At 45.4% G+C, this 20867-nt stretch overlaps 1 protein-coding gene across 9 annotated transcripts in view; it reads left to right on the top strand.

Annotated features, from left to right (window-relative positions):
• The window catches only part of LOC139263132 (coiled-coil domain-containing protein 9-like), a 367644-nt gene that overhangs the window by 168154 nt on the left and 178623 nt on the right, over positions 1-20867 (top strand). For all 9 annotated transcript variants that reach the window (XM_070878722.1, XM_070878724.1, XM_070878721.1 and 6 more), the window contains one exon: positions 11701-11784. In XM_070878722.1, the coding sequence (XP_070734823.1) occupies positions 11701-11784 (84 nt within the window). The remainder of the gene's footprint in view (positions 1-11700; positions 11785-20867) is intronic.

Genomic DNA, 20867 nt, shown 5'->3' with positions numbered 1-20867 from the left:
ATCTCTAGTGATAGTGATTGTTTTAAGTTCCTCCCTCCCTATAGCCCCTTGATTATCTATTATTATTGGGATGCTTTTAGTGTCTTCTACAGTGAAGACCGATACAAAATATTTGTTCAATGTCTCTGCCATTTCCCTGTTTCCCATTATTAATTTTCCAGTCCCATCTTCTAAGGGACCAACATTTACTTTAGCTATTCTCTTCCTTTTTATATACCTGTAGATACTCTGACTGTCTGTTTTTATATTTCTTGCTAGTTTACTCTCATAATCTATCTTCTCTATCTTTTTTAGCCGTCCTTTGCTGGTTTCTCAAAATTTCCCAATCCTCTGGCCTACCACTAATCTTTGCAACATTGTATGCCTTTGTTTTCAATTTGATACCATCCTTTACTTCCTTAGTTAGCCACGGATGGTACATCCTTCTCTTAGAGTTCTTTCTCACTGGAATATATCTTTGCTGAGAGTTATGAAATATCTCCTTAAATGTCTGCCACGGTTTCTCTACCGTCTTACCCTTTAATCTATTTTCCCAGTCGACTTTAGCCAACTCTGTCTTCATCCCATTGTTTAAGCTTTTATTTAAGTTTAGGACACTAGTTTGAGACCCAAGTTTCTCACCGTCAAACTGAATTTGAAATTCTAACATGCTATGATCGCTCTTCCCTAGAGGATCCTTTACTATGAGATCATTAATTAAACCTATGTCATTACACATTACCAGATCTAATATAGCCTGCTCCCTGGTTGGTTCCACAACGTATTATTCTAAAAAAAAACCATCCCGAATACATTATGAACTCGCCCTCAAGGCTACCCTGGCCAATTTGATTTGTCCAATCTATATGAAGATTAAAATCGCCCATGATTATTGCCGTAACTTTCTTACAAGCCTCCACTATTTCTTGCTTTATACTCTGTCCTACAGTGTAGCTACTGTTAGGGGGCCTATAGACTACTCCTACCAGTGACTTTATTAACAGAGCTACCCACCTCCTTTTCCTTTCTGCCTATCGTTCCGAAATGTTAAATATCCCTGAATATTCAGTTGTCAGCCTTGGTCACCTTGCAACCACGTCTCTGTAATAGCCATCAGATCATACCATTTATTTCTATTTGTGCTGTCAACTCATCTCTCTTGATACGAATGCTGCTTTTAATTTTGTCTTTTTACCATTTTCCCTATTCCTACACTACTTTCTGGTACACATGTTTATACGCTCTGTCCCTTCCTGTCACACTCTGGTTATAATTACCCATATTGCTATCCTGCACTATTGCCTTCTCCTTTCTCTTTTACTTTTTAAATTTCCCCTCACCTGATCCCTCTCCCCCACTATTTAGTTTAAAGCCCTATCTACAGCCCTAGTTATGCGATTAGCCAGGACACTGGTCCCCGAATGGTTCAAGTGAAGTCCATCCCAGCGGAACAGCTCCCTCTTTCCCCAGTACTGGTGCCAGTGCCCCATGAATCGAAACCAATTTCTCCCACACCAATCTTTGAGCAATGCGTTCATCTCTCTGATCTGATTTACCCTATGCCAATTTGCTCATGGCTCAGGTAATAATCCCGAGATTATTACATTTGTGGTTCTGCTTTTTAATTTAACCCCTAGCTGCTCCTACTCCCTCAGCAGAACCTCTATCTTTGCCCTACCTATGTCCATGGTACCTACGTGGACCACGACAACTGGATCTTTCCCCTCCCACTCCAAGGGCCCAAGTTTCCACATGATTTGCGCCTGATTTTTAGGAGCAACTGGTGGAGAACGGACTATCTTAGAAATCGCAATTCTCCACATTTTTTTTTCTGCAGTTCTAGTCAGGTAGAACAGTTCTACTTTGGAACAGAATTTTTTCTTAAAAAGGGGGCGTGTCCGGCCACTGACGCCTGATTTCAAAGTTTCCACAGTGAAAACGTACTCCAAACTAAAGTAGAATGGAGCAAGTGAAGATTTTTGTAGAACTGAAAAATCCTGTTCTACACATTAAAAAATCAGGCGCAGGTTACAAATTAGGCGTCCAGAACGAGGTGGGGGGGGGGGGGGGGAAGGGAAGTCATTAAATTCTATAATAAATCCTTATTTATACTTATACAAATATTATACAAATAAATCCAACCTGAATAAACATTTATAAGCAAAGAAAAGATTAAATAAACCATCTTCCTACCTGTGTGAAAGTGCTTCAGGCAGGCCTTTCGGGACCGAAGGCTGAACGGGCCGGCCTGAGACTTTGGGCAGGGCCCGTCCCCAGCACCAGATTTACAGGTAGCGTTGGGTTGGGTCGGGTCGGGGAGGGAAGGTTCGGGTCGGGGGGGAGAGAGAGAGAGAGAGAGGGAGGGAGGGGGGGGGCGGAGGGAGAGGGAGGGAGGGGGGGGCGGAGAGAGAGAGAGGGGGGGGGGGCGGAGAGAGAGAGAGAGAGAGAGGGAGGGGGGGCGGAGGCGGAGGGAGAGAGAGAGAGGGGGGGGCGGAGAGAGAGAGAGAGAGAGAGGGGGGGCGGAGGGGGGGGCGGAGAGAGAGAGAGAGGGAGGGGGGGTGGAGGGAGAGAGAGAGAGGGAGGGGGGGCGGAGGGAGAGAGAGAGAGGGGGGCGGAGGGAGAGAGAGAGAGGGGGGGCGGGAGGGAGAGAGAGAGGGGGTGGAGGGAGAGAGGGTGGGGGGGAGGGAGAGAGGGAGAGGGAGAGAGAGAGAGAGAGAGAGAGAGAGAGAGAGAGGGAGGGGGGAGGTCGGGTCGGATTCAGTCCGGGAGCGGGAGTCGGGTCGGGTCTAGTGGGTGGGGGGGGGGGTGTCGGGTCGGGGGAGGGAGGGGGGTGTCAGGTCGGGGGGCGGGAGCGCGGGTCGGGTCGGGTACAGTCGGGGAGGCGGGGAGCGGGAACAGGAGCTCGGGTCGGGAGGGGGGGGGTGGGGGGAGCGGGTGTCGGGTCTGGTCCGGAGGGGGGGGGGGGGCGGGGGCGGGTAGCGAGTGTCGGGGGTGGGGGGGAGCAAGGAGCTGGCCGTGGGAGGAGCCTTATTCACGCAGCCCCAGTGAGGCCATTCAGCCAGGGCTAGGGGCTGCGTGCTTCGGGCCCCTCCCACTGTAGCGTGCCCACTGTAGCGCGCATGTGCAGAGGTCCCGGCACTGTTTTCAGCGCAGGGACCTGGCTCCGCCCCCCCACAGCTCGTGCTGGCTGCGTCGAGGGCCAGAGGACATGCAAGTAGGTGGAGAATACCGAGGATTTTTTTAGGCGCACTTTGTGGCGCGAAAAACGGGCGTCCAGGTCGGGACTGCGCCGTTCTAGGCGCGTGTGGAAACTTGGGGCCCCAAGTTACTCTCCAGCCCAGAGGAGATGTACTTTACCCTGGCACCGGGCAGGCAACATAACCTTCGGGACTCACGCTCTCTGCTGCAGACAACTGTATCTATCCCCCTAACTATACTGTCCCCTACCACTACTACATTTCTTTTTACTCCCCCAAACTGGAATGGCCCCCTATATCACGGTGCTGTGGTCAGTTTGCTCATCCTCCCTGCAGTCCCTGTACCCGTCCACACAGGGAGCAAGACCCTCAAACGTGTTGGACAAGAGCAAGGGCTGAAGCTCCTTTAATGCTACCTTCTGAGCCCCCATACCTGCCTCACTCATAGTCACACCCTCCTGTCCCTGACCACGGACCAAATTTGAATTATTTAACCTAATGGGTGTGACTACCTCATGGAACACAGCGTCCGGGTAACTCTCCCCCTCCCTGATGTGTTGCAGTGTCTGCAGCTCGGACTCCAACTCATCAACACGGAGCTGAAGTTCCTTAAGCCTCCAACACTTATTGCAGATGTGGTCACCATGGGTCACACTGGTATCCACCAGCTCCCACATGCAACAGCAGAAACACATCGCCTGCCCTGCCATCTCTGTTGTATTTTATTTAACGAATTCGGTTTTCAAGTTTTGAAATATCATATTATATATGTATAGTTTTTAATCTGTACCGTGGCTCTGAATATAAAGCATTGCCCAAGTTTAGAAAAAAAGATAGAAATAGAGAAATACTCACCAACCAATCACTTACCTGCTTTCCTGTGATGTCACACTTGGATTTTTTTTTCTCTTTCTCCCCCCCCACACATACCTTGGCTCTAATAGTTGGATGAATTTTAGCCTAAACTGCAAGTTTAAAGCCAGCTGTGCAGAGCCCACTGGCCATCCCCCAACCCTGTATGTTCTCTGTTTTCACTGAGCTCTTTTCAACTGTTGGAACTCTTTGAAATTTGACTTCCCGGTCGCCTGGATTCCTCTGCCATCAGGACTAGACTACACGGTTTGACTCAGATGCTATGGCTCTGCTCTGCTACTCTGTCGCTTCAAGTTTTAAGTTGCTGAATTCTTTTCTCAAATTGGTTTCCGAACTCCTGGACTTCTCTGGATGTTGAGACAATGGTTCTGCTTAAATCTACACTGGATTACACCACTACACTTCGGCACTGGACCAAACTCGATTACACTAACATTCACCTGCTGTGCCTCTGATTCTGCTGCTAAATGATTTTTTAAATAACTTTTAAATTGCATCTGTCTCTCTGCTGAATTGGTTCTACTGGTTTTCTAGCTGTGTTGGCTTCTGGCTAGCAGCTGTTATTTCGCTGCTGTCCGCTGACTCGTTCTGCTGGGTTTTCAGCTTTGCTGGTCGCTGGCTTGTGGTTTTACATTTTATCCGCCGCTTTTGATGTACGGTGACCTCCAACTTGCGTCAATTGCGCCATCATCTTTCTGCACCGCAACCGATTCTCAATCCTACTGCAGTAACCTCCATCCTCCAATTCTCTACACTTCAAACAGCTTCTGGACTTACCTGCTACACCAGTCTCCGAACTTGGACAACAGTTCGTCCATGCCGATTCCATTCTACCTACGTCAACTTTATCCCTCTATGTGATCTCTGACTTTAACTTTGGGCTTCCGACTAGTGTCTCCAAGCTATTTCCCAGCTGCTACCAGGAAATATATATCCCATTAATTACTACATAACCAGGCCTATGTAACCTGAACTTTTCCCTGTGTCCATTCATGTGCACACTTTGGCTGCTGCTCAAGACCTGAGCTGTTCACTTCTATTTCCACTTTTTTCTCCCCCCCCCCCCCTTCCCTTTTTCCTTTTCTCTCTATCGCTCCCTGACCAGTCTCTCCTATCGTCATGCCTCCTTTCATCTCCCTTCTTGGATACTCTGCCCTCCCAAATCCCTACCCCAACCCTTCATTACTCTTTGACCTCCCTACTCTCCTGCCGCTGTCCCCGGCTGACTCTCCTAGATAAGCCTGCAACTTCCCTCTGTGCCTCTCTTGGCATCTTCCTTAAGGCCCATCGTGGCACTCGTCGCTGTCTCCTCACGAGTAGCAACACCAACTGTCCCATCCTACTCTCTCGCCGACCTTCCCGCCCAGCTCTCCCTTTGGGGACTAATCTCGCCAATCTCCTCCCCGTCCAACTCGCCACTCCCAGCACTGACCCTGTGGACGTTGGAGGTAGGTCAGCCATCACCGACTCGCCGCATCTCCCTCCAGAATGTCCGTTAACTTGCGAACAAGGCCCTTGCTATCCATGAGCTTATCATGGATGATGGCATCAACATCATGGCCCTGACGGAAACCTGGTTGAGGGGTGTTGACACCTTACCCTTAAATGAAGCCTCCCCGCCAGGCTATACCTCCATCACTTGCCCCGCTCAGACCGCCATGGTGGTGGTGTAGTTCTCATCAACAAATCACATCTTGGTCTTTCCCCCTACTCCTCCGGCACTTTCTCCTCCTTTGAGCATCTCACCTTATTCCTCCCCTCTCACCTCTCCTTTAAAAATTCTCATTCTCTATTGCCCACCATAAATATTATATTACTGAGATATCTTCACTGTTTTAGAAACATAGAAACATAGAAAATAGGTGCAGGAGCAGGCCATTCAGCCCTTCTAGCCTGCACCGCCATTCAATGAGTTCATGGCTGAACATGAAACTTCAGTACCCACTTCCAGCTTTCACGCCATACCCCTTGATCCCCCGAGTAGTAAGGACTTCATCTAACTCCCTTTTGAATATATTTAGTGAATTGGCCTCAACTACTTCCTGTGGTAGAGAATTCCACAGGTTCACCACTCTCTGGGTGAAGAAGTTTCTCCTTATCTCGGTCCTAAATGGCTTACCCCTTATCCTTAGACTGTGACCCCTGGTTCTGGACTTCCCCAACATTGGGAACATTCTTCCTGCATCCAACCTGTCCAAACCCGTCAGAATTTTAAACGTTTCTATGAGGTCCCCTCTCACTCTTCTGAACTCCAGTGAATACAAGCCCAGTTGATCCAGTCTTTCTTGATAGGTCAGTCCCACCATCCCGGGAATCAGTCTGGTGAATCTTCGCTGCACTCCCTCAATAGCAAGAATGTCCTTTCTCAAGTTAGGAGACCAAAACTGTACACAATACTCCAGGTGTGGCCTCACCAAGGCCCTGTACAACTGTAGCAACACCTCCCTGCCCCTGTACTCAAATCCCCTCGCTATGAAGGCCAACATGCCATTTGCTTTCTTAACCGCCTGCTGTACCTGCATGCCAACCTTCAATGACTGATGTACCATGACACCCAGGTCTCGTTGCACCTTCCCTTTTCCTAATCTGTCACCATTCAGATAATAGTCTGTCTCTCTGTTTTTACCACCAAAGTGGATAACCTCACATTTATCCACATTATACTTCATCTGCCACGCATTTGCCCACTCACCTAACCTATCCAAGTCACTCTGTAGCCTCATAGCATCCTCCTCGCAGCTCACACTGCCACCTAACTTAGTGTCATCCGCAAATTTGGAGATACTACATTTAATCCCCTCGTCTAAATCATTAATGTACAATGTAAACAGCTGGGGCCCCAGCACAGAACCCTGCGGTACCCCACTAGTCACTGCCTGCCATTCCGAAAAGTATCCATTTACTCCTACTCTTTGCTTCCTGTCTGACAACCAGTTCTCAATCCACGTCAGCACACTACCCCCAATCCCATGTGCTTTAACTTTGCACATTAACCTCCTGTGTGGGACCTTGTCGAAAGCCTTCTGAAAGTCCAAATATACCACATCAACTGGTACTCCTTTGTCCACTTTATTGGAAACATCCTCAAAAAATTCCAGAAGATTTGTCAAGCATGATCTCCCTTTCACAAATCCATGCTGACTTGGACCTATCATGTCACCATTTTCCAAATGCGCTGCTATGACATCCTTAATAATTGATTCCATCATTTTACCCACTACTGAGGTCAGGCTGACCGGTCTATAATTCCCTGCTTTCTCTCTCCCTCCTTTTTTAAAAAGTGGGGTTACATTGGCTACCCTCCACTCGATAGGAACTGATCCAGAGTCAATGGAATGTTGGAAAATGACTGTCAATGCATCCGCTATTTCCAAGGCCACCTCCTTAAGTACTCTGGGATGCAGTCCATCAGGCCCTGGGGATTTATCGGCCTTCAATCCCATCAATTTCCGCAACACAATTTCCTGACTAATAAAGATTTCCCTCAGTTCCTCCTCCTTAATAGAACCTCTGACCACTTTTATATCCGGAAGGTTGTTTGTGTCCTCCTTAGTGAATACTGAACCAAAGTACTTGTTCAATTGGTCTGCCATTTCTTTGTTCCCCGTTATGACTTCCCCTGATTCTGACTGCAGGGGACCTACGTTTGTCTTTACTAACCTTTTTCTCTTTACATACCTATAGAAACTTTTGCAATCTGCCTTAATGTTCCCTGCAAGCTTCTTCTCGTACTCCATTTTCCCTGCCCTAATCAAACCCTTTGTCCTCCTCTGCTGAGTTCTAAATTTCTCCCAGTCCCCAGGTTCGCTGCTATTTCTGGCCAATTTGTATGCCATTTCCTTGGCTTTAATACTATCCCTGATTTCCCTTGATAGCCATGGTTGAGCCACCTTCCCTTTTTTATTTTTACGCCAGACAGGAATGTACAATTGTTGTAATTCATCCATGCGGTCTCTAAATGTCTGCCATTGCCCATCCACAGTCAACCCCTTAAGTATCATTAGCCAATCTATCTTAGCCAATTCATGCCTCATACCTTCAAAGTTACCCTTCTTTAAGTTCTGGACCATGGTCTCTGAATTAACTGTTTCATTCTCCATCCTAATGCAGAATTCCACCATATTATGGTCACTCTTCCCCAAGGGGCCTCACACAATGAGATTGCTAATTAATCCTCTCTCATTACACAACACCCAGTCTAAGATGGCCTCCCCCCTAGTTGGTTCCTCGACATATTGGTCTAGAAAATCATCCCTTATGCATTCCAGGAAATCTTCCTCCACCGTTTTCCTCCCTCAGTCCCTGCACTGAGCGACTTCTCATCCTCGGTAATTTTAATTCCATCTCAATCCATCAAGCTCTCTCTCCTCTTGTGTTCACTAGCCTCCTATCCTCCCTTAATCTCTCCCTCCATGTAAACTCCCCCAACCCATGTTCATGGCCACACCCTCGACCATGTCATCTCTCGTAGCCTCACTACTCCCATCGTGTCGATCACAGATAAGGCCATCTCTCACCACTTCCTCCACCTACATCCCCCCGCCCCCCCCCCCCCCGGCCCCTTCCCGGCCACAACCCGGTTTCCTTCTGTGTCCATCCCGAGAGAAAACTCTCTCACAACTCTCTCACAACTGCATCTTCGAAATCCAAACTGTCCAGCGTTTGGCCCTACATTCACCATGCCATTTCTGTAGTTACCAATCTGCTCAGCTACACCTTCACCACCACCTTTGATGTCTTAGTCCCTATTTAAACAATTACCATCTCCCAACCTGGCTGTTCCCCTTGGTATGGCCTCATCTTTGCTCCCTTAAGTCCGAGGGACGCAGACTTGAATGGATATGGCAGACAACGGGTTTAGCCATTCACCACCAGAGTGGCTGGACCACATAAAGCATGATCGAGTCCTGCTCTCGTCTGCCAAAGCTGCTCACTATTCCAGAATCATTCTGGAATGCAAAGTTAAACCTCGGTTTGTATTCTCTACTCTAGTCGTCATCTTAAACGCCTCTCCCCTGTCTCCACCACATTCAATTCCGACAACAAGTGTGAAGAGCTCATGGACTTTTTTGTCTCTAAGATTGATACCATCTGTTCAGCTGCCTCTGCCACTTTCCTTCCTTCCCCTAGCCCGATCCGGCCAAACTTCCTCTGAGGTTCCCCCCTGCCCTAATCCTGAACTCGCATCTTTCTCCAGTTTCTCTCTGAACTCCCCTCATGACCTCTATGCGCTCATCTTGTCCATTAGACACACTTCCTGCTCCCTTGACACTATTCCCACCAAATTGCTGACTATATAACTTCCTTTTCTGGCTCTCATGTTAGCTGACATTGTTAATGGTTCTCTCTTCTCAAGTCCTCAAATCTGCCGACATCGCCGCTTTCCTCAAAAAGAACAACCCTTGTCCTCTCCGTCCTTGCAAACTACCACCTCATCTCCAACCTCCTTTTCCTCTCAAGTCCTTGAACGTGTTGTTGCTTTCAAATCCGTGCCCATCTTTGCCGTAACTCCATGTTTGAATCCCTTCAATCAGGTTTCCGCCCTTGCCACAGTACCAAAACGAACTCTCATCAAAGTCACAAATGACATCCTTTGTGACTGTGACAAAGGTAAACTATCCCTCCTTGTCCTTTGGACCTGTCTACAGCCTTTGACACAGTTGACCACTCCATTCTTCTCCAACGCCTCTCCACGGTCGTCCAGCTGGGTGGGACTGCACTCGCCTGGTTCCATTCTTATCTATCTAATCGTAGCCAGAGAATCATCTGCAACGGCTTCTCTTCCCACCCCCACATAGTTACATCTGGTGTCCCCCAAGGTTTTATCCTTGGCCCCCTTCTATTTCTTATCTACTTTGCCTCTTGGCGACATCAACCAAAAACACAGCGTCAGTTTCCACATGTACGCTGATGCCACCCAGCTCGACCTCATCACCGTCTCTCTCGACCCTGCCACGGTTTTTAAATTGTCAGACTGCTTGTCCGACATCCAGAATTTTCTCCAATGAAATATTGAAAGACCAAAGGCATTGTTTTCGGTCCTTGCCACATACTGCATTCCCTGGCCAATGACTCCAGCCCTCTCCCTAACATCTGTCTGAGGCTTGAACCATTGCAACCTTGATGTCATATTTGACCCCGAAATAAACTTCCAACCACATATCTGCAGCATAATTAAGACCCCCACCTATTTGAATTAATGTCCATTGACACTTCTACAGGTTAAATGGCTTGCTAATTGCTTGAAAATCATTTATAATTTGATGGTCTCTGATGCCATGATTGGCTACTATTTTCCATTACCACTAGTACAGTCCCCATTCTCAGGAATTGGATGTTCCTGTGATGGTTTAATGTTGACAACTGTTTTTTCTGGGGAGTGGGTGGGTGGCAGTGAGAAGAAAAGTGACAGCACTTCGATTTTGGGTTTTAGCTATTGCGACTGGATTTACAAATCCAAACCGTTCAGTTGGTTGGTTGATGAGCTGAGTATATGGTCAGCTTATCTGAGAATGCTCATATTGGTAGGAAATACATAAGAACATAAGAATTAGGAACAGGAGTAGGCCATCTAGCCCCTCGAGCCTGCTCCGCCATTCAATAAGATCATGGCTGATCTGGCCGTGGACTCAGCTCCACTTACCCACCCTCTCCCCGTAACCCTTAATTCCCTTATTGGTTAAAAATCTATCTATCTGTGACTTGAATACATTCAATGAGCTAGCCTCAACTGCTTCCTTGGGCAGAGAATTCCACAGATTCACAACCCTCTGGGAGAAGAAATTCCTTCTCAACTCGGTTTTAAATTGGCTCCCCCGTATTTTGAGGCTGTGCCCCCTAGTTCTAGTCTCCCCTACCAGTGGAAACAACCTCTCTGCCTCTATCTTGTCTATCCCTTTCATGATTTTAAATGTTTCTATAAGATCACCCCTCATCCTTCTGAACTCCAACGAGTAAAGACCCAGTCTACTCAATCTATCATCATAAGGTAACCCCCTCATCTCCGGAATCAGCCTAGCAAATCGTCTCTGTACCCCCTCCAAAGCCAGTATATCCTTCCTTAAGTAAGGTGACCAAAACTGCACGCAGTACTCCAGGTGCGGCCTTACCAATACCCTATACAGTTGCAGCAGGACCTCCCTGCTTTTGTACTCCATCCCTCTCGCAATGAAGGCCAACATTCCATTCGCCTTCCTGATTACCTGCTGCACCTGCAAACTAACTTTTTGGGATTCATGCACAAGGACCCCCAGGTCCCTCTGCACCTCAGCATGTTGTAATTTCTCCCCATTCAAATAATATTCCCTTTTACTGTTTTTTTTCCCCAAGGTGGATGACCTCACACTTTTCAACATTTTATTCCATCTACCAAACCTTAGCCCATTCGCTTAACCTATACAAATCTCTTTGCAGCCTCTCTGTGTCCTCTACACAATCCGCTTTCCCACTAATCTTAGTGTCATCTGAAAATTTTGTTACACTACACTCTGTCCCCTCTTCCAGGTCATCTATGTATATTGTAAACAGCTGTGGTCCCAGCACCAATCCCTGTGGCACACCACTAACCACCGATTTCCAACCCGAAAAGGACCCATTTATCCTGACTCTCTGCTATGTTCCTAATCAACCCTGTGTTTGCTTTTAAAACCAGGAGTGGGAGGAAAGGAGAAAGCAAAACATTGAAAAGATGAATGAAGAAATGGAGAAAATAGCTGAATATGAACGTAGCCAACAGGTAAGAATTTTTAGGCCTTTTACATTTCTGCTATTGTTCACCATTTTCTCTTCCTGCCCCACACCAAAAATGTCAGACTGGATCATGTACCCTACGTGTATATATATATATATATTGTGTGTGTGTGTGCTCAACTTTAAATGCGTTTCATTAGGTTCACAGGTTCTTCACTAGGGTTCACTTTTTGTCTTCTCACTTCCTATCCTGAAGATGTTTAAGTCCTCGCTGAATGCAGTTTTGAAGCTGTCTTTCTCCCTGCAATACCTCTGCCAAGTAGCTCTTATTCACGTGTAAACCCTGAAGGTGATGGTAGACTATTCAGCAGTTGAACCTGAACCTATCGTACTATGTGTACACATCAGCAGTGTTTGCTGGAAAGCGATCAGGAACAGGAACCTTGGCTGGATTTTCTAGCCCAAATTGCTAAGACCAATTGAGGCATATACTGTCTCCCAGCCAATATTAGCTACCTCAACATGGACTAGGGATCGGACTTGGGATGTTGTTGGTCTGTGTGACTCACTTATTGGATGAACTTACTGAGCAATCAGGAGCCCTCCACTGGGACTTTAACCAGTGAGAAGTGTAGGTGGGTTTTTTCTTGCTATAGCATTGGTTAAGTTTTCTTAAGACATTTCTCTTGCATTTTCAAGACCATACATTGGTACCAGTCAATGTTATAAAGTATACTTGATCAGTAACTGCTTATCTAAAATTGGGTAACATCTAACCTTGCTGGAAACCAGTTGGTTGGCATTCGATGCGAGATGCCTTGCAGAGAACCATTTTGTTTACTTACAGCACAGAAACAGACCATTCGGCCCAATTGGTCTATGGCGGTGTTTATGCTCCACATGAGCCTCCTCTCACCCTACATCAAACTCATCACCATATCCTATTTCTTTCTCCCTCATGTGTTTATCTAGCTTCCCCTTAAATGCATCCATACTAATCGCCTCAACCACTCCCTGGCATAGCAAGTTCCACATTCTATCCACTCTGGGTAAAGAAATTTCTCCTGAATTCCTTATTGGATTTATTAGTGACTATCTTATAGTCTGGTCACCCCCACAAGAGGAAACATCTTCCCTACGTCAAATCCTTCTTAATCTTACACACCTTTATCGTCTTTTTCGAGAGGGACAAAGCCCCAGCCTGTTCAATCTTTCCGAATGGGTATAACCTCTCAGTTCTGGTATCATCCTAGTAAAGCTTTTTTTGGACCTTTTCCAGGGCCTCTATATTCTTTTTATTATAGTGACCAGAACTATACTCCAAATTGTGATCTAACCAAGGCTTATACAAGTTTAACATAATTTCACTGTATTTCAGTTCTATCCCTCTAGAAATGAACCCCAGTGTTTTGTTTGCTTTTTTATGGCCTTATTAACTTGCATCGCTACATTTAGTGATTTGTGTCCCTGTATCCCTAAATTCCTCTGCTTCTCTACCCCAGATTGGATTATAACCAATTTTAGGTAAGCAGTTGCTGATCAAGTATCCTTTGGTTCCCCTTTATATGCATTGGTTGTGATCTTCCAAAGTTCCCTTGGTTCTAGAACGGTCCCAGCGGTTTGGAAGGTAGCAAATGTAACCTCACTATTCAAGAAAGGAGTGAGAGAGAGAACTGGGAACTATAGGCCAGTTAGCCTAACATCAGTCGTTGGGAAAATGCAGGAATCTATTATTAAGGGAGTAGTATCAGGGCACTTAGAAAATCATAATATGATTGTTTTTATGAAAGGGAAATTGTGTTTGACAAATTTATTAGAGTTTTTTGAGGATGTAACCAGCAGGGTAGATAAGGGGGAACCAGTGGATGTAGTATATTTGGGTTTCCAAAAGGCATTCGATAAAGTGCCACAAGATAAGGGCTCAAGTGATTCAGAGTATTACATTAGCATGGATAGAGGATTGGTTAACGGACAGAAAACAGAGTGTAGGGATAAACAGGTCACTTTCAGTTTGGCAGGCTGTAACTAGTGGGGTGCCGCAACGATCAGTGCTTGGGCCTCAGTTATGTTCTAACTATATTAATGACTTAGATGAAGGGACTGATTGTAATGTATCCAAGTTTGCTGATGATACAAAGCTAGATGGGAAGGTAAGCTGTGAGGACGACACCAAGAGCCGGCAAAAGGATATAGACCGGTTAAGGTAGTGGGCAATAAGATGGCAGCTGCAGTATAATGTGGGGAAATGTGAGGTTATTCACTTTGGTAGGAAGAATAGAAAAACAGAATATTATTTTAAATGGTGAGAAACTATTAAATATTGGTGTTCAGAGAGATTTATTTGTCCTCGTACAGGAAAGAGTTAGCATGCAGGTACAGCAAGAAATTACGAAGGCATGTTGGTCTTTATTGCAAGGGGGTTGGAGTACAAGAGTGAGGAAGTCTTGCTACAATTGTACAGGGCTTTGGTGAGACCACACCTGGAGTACTGCGCACAGTTTAGGTCTCCTTATCTGAGGAAGGATATACTTGCCTTAGAGGTGGTGCAACAAAGGTACACTAGATTGATTCCTGAGATGCGAGGGTTGTCCTATGAGGAGAGATTGAGTAGAGTGGATCTATACTCTCTGAAGTTTAGAAGAATGAGAGGTGATCTCATTGAAACATACAAGATTCTGAGGGGGATTGACAGGGTAGATGCTAAGAGGTTGTTTCCCCTGGCTGGAGAGTCTAGAACTAGGGGCATAGTCTTAGGCTAATGGGTCGGCCATTAAAGACTAAGATGGGGAGGAATTGCGTAAATGGCCAGAATTGGCGCTGGTGGCAGGTTACGCCCCTAATGAGATAAAAAAAAATCGTAGCCTAGAAAAATCCTACCTAAGTGAATTATGCTAGCACAGAAACTTTGGGGAAACTTGGAGATTTTAATTTACTCCAAAAAAAAATGGTGCAGGACAAGAAAACGGTGCAGATAATTGGGGAAAATTGAGCCCAAAATGTTTAAAATTATTTTTCAAAATTTTTTTAAATTGTAAATGCTTTATTGAAGGGACTTTTAATTAAATTAAAAAATGGGAACATTTAATTTTATTCCAGTTGTATAAATAATTTAATTTTGGGGGGATTCCTCATCTGGGGATTCCATTCGTAAATGAAATCCTCATGAGCACATTAGGAATCAACCTTTCTGATTGGAGGTCCTGGCTCACGGATCCCAGGGACGCTTCCGAACCGCCTGCGCCTGTGGGATCCGTGGGCATTTACGCAGGAGTACACCTGGAGGCCCAGGACCTGAAGTCTCCGAAGCCCGGGAGCCTGACGGTAGGTGCGTTTTTTTTTATCGGGTCAGAGGTGTAGTCCGGAGGTTAGTCTCCGACTATCAATTCCGGCCCCTTAGAATTGGTTTGAGTCATTGTGCGAGTATGTAAACCTCAAACTGGCAAATCTAGGGAGCATGTAAATCCCTCAAGATGCTAGTAGCCTAAGGATTAAAGGGAACCCATTAACATTCCAAAGATTGTATTACTTAATCTTATCTGCAATCCTCTGCCACCCTGAGCACAAAATAAAAACCTTCTCATGTTTCAGATATAAAATTATACTCTTCCCACAATTGATGTTGCTCTCAACAAAAACCGATTTGAGCCATAAATGTGAGTTAGTGAAAAGTTTTTTTGCACTGAAGTGCGAGCCTAGATTATGTGCTGGGAGTGGGGCTTGAACCCACGACTTTCTGATTCAGAGGTGAAAGTACTACCACTGAGCCACGGCTGATGCATGTAAACTGGAAGCGCCCATTATTGTGAAATAAACGATGAATTAACATGAGATGTTAATGAGTTTATCATAGATGTACATCTTATAGGAATTGTTAATTATATTTCACTACTTTAAAATATATTTCATTTAAATTGATTGTACATTCAAGTTGTCATGTATAATATCTCTACATGTGAACGTTAATTGTGATATTTAAACCATGATAAGTATAACATATTTAGTATGAAAGTCAGTATCATCTCCATTATGCTTTTTGTTCCCCTGAAATTTTATATTGAGTAAAGCTTATGTGGAACCATTTCCCATCTCTGCACAAAACATATTACACATATTTCCCTGCTGTTTGGGCATGTGAGAACTGATGTATACTTCATTAGTGATGTAGCTTGATGCAAACCATCAACTTGCCTGATTGATATCTTCCAATTTAACCCCAGCTGGTTAAAGAAACTACAGTACTGAGGAGCACTTGCATTATAAAATGACCTATGCAGAATTTCATACCACAGAAATTGTAATGGAATAAAATGTGAACACTTGGCAAAAGGATACTTTCCAAATATGGGGATTAATTTTATATTATGCTCATGGTAACTGATGCCATGCACATGGAAGAAATAAATGAGAGATTGGATAATGGATCATGGACAATAGAGCTGGAATCCAGGAATCTACTATCTATTCTCACCAGAAAAATAGACATTGTAGCAGGTCATACTATAATAAAGATGCATGCAACAAAATAGGGAGTGTTCATTTGCATGTGATGGCTTGGATCTTTAGCATAGGAGTGTCGATTTTTAACGTGGGGTGTTTGGCCGTTGTCAATGGGAACTTGGATTTCTAGTGCAAGGGGGGAAAGGGTGGTATGATTTTTAGGATACGGATGTTGAATTTTGTTTAATGGGGCTGGGTTTTTAACTGGGGAGATGCTAGGGGGAGATCAATTTTTATGTGTTGCCCATTCATTATTTGTGCTATTTTGATCCAACTCCTGCTCTTAAACACTCCCATCCCCAGAGTATGGGGGAACATTTCCTCTCTACTACTTGTAGCAAAATCTAAATGCATTCTTTGTAACCATCTGTACTATCAGCAAATATTCCTCTTGTATAACAAAAGGTATATCACATTTCCAAATGTTGTAGCCGCTCATGGGAACCTTTAGGGTTTGTATATAAAAGTGCTGCTTGATGCTTCACTTAATGATGTGTATTGGTATGGAGAAATGGAGACTTCAGTTAAATTGCACTAAAAGAAAGACTCAGCAGACTTGCATTTATATAGTGCCTTTATCAGAAATCTCACATTTCCAGGGGCCCAACTTACAGTGATGTGCTTTGAAGAGCAGTGACTGTTGTTCTGTAGGAAACCCTGATATTTTTGCACCGAAAAATCTCACAAGCAACAATGAGGTTGAACATAAGAACATAAAAAATAGGAGCAGGAGTAGGCCATTTGGCCCCTCGAGCCTGCTCTGCCATTTAATAAGATCATGACTGATCTGATCATGGAATCAGCTCCACTTCCCTGCCCATCTCAAATATCTGTCCATCTCCACCTTAAATATATTCAATGACCCAGCCTCCACAGCACTCTGGGGGAGAGAATTCCACAGATTTACAACCCTCTGAGAGAAGAAATTCCTCCTCAATCTCAGTTTTAAATAGGCGACCCCTTATTCTGAAACTGCCCCCCAGTTCTAGATTCCCCTATGAATGGAAATATCCTCTCTGCAACTACCTTGTCGAGCCCCCTCATTATCTTATGTTTCAATAAGATCACCACTCATTCTTCTGAACTCCAATGTGTATAGGCCTAACCTACTCAACCGATCTTCATAAGTCACCCACCTCATCTCTCGAATCAATCTAGTGAACCTTCTCTGAACTGTCACCAATATATCCTTTCTTAAATAAGGAGACCACAACTGTATGCAGTACTCCAGGTGTGGCCTCACCAATACCCTGTACAGTTGTAGCAGGACTTCTCTGCTTTTATACTCCATCCCCCTTGCAATAAAGGCCAGCATTCCATTTGCCTTCCTGATCACTTGCTGTACCTGCATACTAACTTTTTGTGTTTCATGCACAAGGACCCCCAGGTCCCTCTGTAGTGCTGCATTTTGCAATTTTTATCCATTTAAATAATTTGCTTTTTTATTTTTTCTGCCAAACCTCACACTTTTCCACATTATACTCCATCTGCCAAATGTTTGCCCAGTCACTTAGCCTGTCTATGGGGCCAAGTTTCGGCCTGAGTTGCTCCTGTTTTTTTGGAGCAACTGGTTTAGAATGGAGTATCTTAGAAATTTGAATTCTCTGCATTTAGTTTGCTCCAGTTCTAGTCAGTTAGAACAGTTTCACTTTGGAACAGAAATTTTTTTTCAAAAGGAGGCGTGTCCGGCCACTTACGCCCGTTTTGAAAGTTTAGGCAGTGAAAACTTACTCCAAACTAACTTAGAATGGAGCAAGTGTCGATTTTTGTACGCTCAGAAAAACCTTGTCTACACTTAGAAAATCAGGCGTAGGTTACAAATCAGGCGTAGGGAATGGGGGAGGGGGGGTTTAAAGGGAAGTTTACAAACATTAAACACTTCAATTTTACAAATAAAGAGCCATCATCAATAATAAATGAAAAAAACATCAATAAATCAACCAATAAATCAATCAAAAAAATTAATAAATAATTTTTTTTTTTAAATCAATAAATAGAACATTTTCTACTTACCGATTGCAGCACCAGGAGCCTTCCAACAGAGTGCTGGGATGCCCCCCCCCCCCCCCCAGTGTGTCTCTGTCAGTGTCTCCATCTCTCTGTCTGTCTGTCTGTGTGTGTCTCTCACTCTCTGTCTGTCAGTGTCTGTGTTTCTGACAGCGAGGAGAGGGGAAAGGAGAAAGGGGGGAGGGGGAAGGAAAAGGGAGTGGAGGCTGAAAGGGTCCGGCCGGGCCCAAGACTTCGGGCGGGGCCCGTCCCAGCACCGGATTTACAGATAGGTGGCGTCGGGTCGGGTCCGGGGTCGAGGGGGCGGAGGGAGATCGGGTCGGGGGGGCGGAGGGGGGTCGGGTCCGGTCCGGGGCCTGGGGCTGTCGGGAGAATGGGGTGGGGTGGGGGGAGGAGGGAGCGCGGGTTGGTTCGGGTCGGGCGGGTGGTGGGAGGGAGATCGGGTCGGTTCAGTTCGGGGGTGGGGGGGGAGGGGAGGGAGTTCAGGGGAGGGGGTGGGGAGCGCGGGTCCGGTCCGGTCCGGGTCGGGGAAGGGGGGGAAGCACGAGTCGAGTCGGGTCTGGAGGAAGCAGGAGCTGGGCGTGGGAGGCAGCCTTATCCATGCAGCCCCAGTGAGGCCATTCGGCCAGGGCTAGGGGCTGCGTGTTTCGGGCCCCTCCCACAGTTTTGGGCGCCTGGAGCTACTGCACATGCACGCCCACTGTAGCATGCATGTGCAGAGGTCCCGGCACTGTTTTCAGCACAGGGACCTGGCTCCACCCCCCACCACTCGTGCTGCACCGCGCCCAGCTCCAGTGGACCTGCAGGGAGCCGGAGAATAGGTAAGTTTTTTTTTTTAGGCGCACTTTGTGGCACGAAAAACGGGCTTCCAGGACGGCGCGGCCCGAAACTTGGGCCCTATATCCCTTTGCAGATTTTTTGTGTCTTCCTCACAACTTGTTTTCCCACCCATCATCATCAGCAAACTTGGCTACATTACACTCGGTCCCTTCATGAAAGTCATTAATATAGATTGTAAATAGTTGAGGCCCCAGCACCGATCCCTGTGGCACCCCACTAGTTGCTGTTTGCCAACCGGAAAATGACCCATTTATCCCGACTCTGTTTTCTGCTAGTTAGCCAATCCTCTATCTGTGCTAATTACCCCCAGCCCCGTGAATTTATATCTTGTGCAGTAACCTTTTATGTGGCACCTTATCGAATGCCTTCTGGAAATCCAAATACACCACATCCACTGGTTCCCCCCCTATCCACCCTGCTCGTTACATCCTCAAAGAACTCCAGCAAATTTGTCAAACAAGATTTCCCTTTCATAAAACCATGCTGACTCTGCTTGACTGAATTATGTTTTTCCAAATGTCCTGCTACTGCTTCCTTAATAATGGACTCCAGCATTTTCCCAACGACAGATGTTAGGCTAACTGGTCTATAGTTTCCTGCTTTCTGTCTGCCTCCTTTTTAAAATAAGGGCATTACATTTGTGGTTTTCCAATCTGGTGGGACCTCCCCTGAATCCAGGGAATTTTGGTAGATTACAACCAATGCATCCACTATCTCTGCATCCACTTCTTTTAAGACCCTAGGATGCAAGCCATCAGGTCCAGGGGACTTGTCCACCTTTAGTCCCATTATTTTATCAAGTCCTACTTCATTAATGATAGTAATAGTTTTAAGTTTCTCCCTCCCTATAGACCCTTGATTATCCATTATTGGGATGTTTTTAGTGGCTTCTACTGTGAAGACCGATACAAAATATTTGTTCAAAGTCTCTGCCATTTCCCTGTTCCCTATTATTAATTCCCCAGTCTCATCCTCTAAGGAACCAACATTTACCTTAGCCACTCTTTTGCTTTTTATATACCTGTAGTAACTCCTACTATCTGTTTTTATATTTCTTGCTAGTTTATTTTCATAATCTATCTTTCCCCTCTATCATTTTTTTAGTCGGTTTTTGCTGATTTTTAAAAGCTTCACAATCCTCTGGCCTCCCACTAGTCTTGGCCATAGTGTATGCCCTTGTTTTCAATTTGATACCATCCTTTATTTCCTTAGATAGCCACGGATGGTTATCACTTCTCTTAAAGTCTTTCCTTCTCATTGGAATATATTTTTGTTGAGAATTATGAAATATCTCCTTAAATGTCTGCCACTGCTCATCAACTGTCCCACACTTGAATCTATTTTCCCAGTCCACTTTAGCCAACTCTGCCTTCATACCTTTGTAGTCTCTTTTATTTAAGTTTAGGACACTGGTTTGAGAACCAACTTTCTCACCCTCCAACTGAATTTGAAACTCAACTTCCTAGAGGATCCTTTACACGGAGTTCATTTATTAATCCTGTCTCATTACACAGTATCAGATCCGAGATAGCCTGCTCCCTGGTTGGTTCCGCAACATACTCTTCAAGGAAACTAACCCGGATACACTCTATGAACTCTTCCTCAAGGCTACTTTGGCCAATTTGATTTGTCCAAATCAATATGAAGATTAAAATCGCCCATGATTATTGCCGTTTCTTTTTTACAAGCCTCCATTATTTCTTGATTTATACTCTGTCCAACAGTGTAGCTACTGTTAGGGGACCAATAAACTAAGCCCACCAGCGACTTTGTCCCCTTATTATT

Source organism: Pristiophorus japonicus, chromosome 4, assembly GCF_044704955.1.
Source record: "Pristiophorus japonicus isolate sPriJap1 chromosome 4, sPriJap1.hap1, whole genome shotgun sequence".
Taxonomy (NCBI): domain Eukaryota; kingdom Metazoa; phylum Chordata; class Chondrichthyes; family Pristiophoridae; genus Pristiophorus; species Pristiophorus japonicus.
The sequence above is the reverse complement of the archived record's forward strand: the minus strand, read 5'-3'. Positions and strand labels throughout refer to the sequence as shown.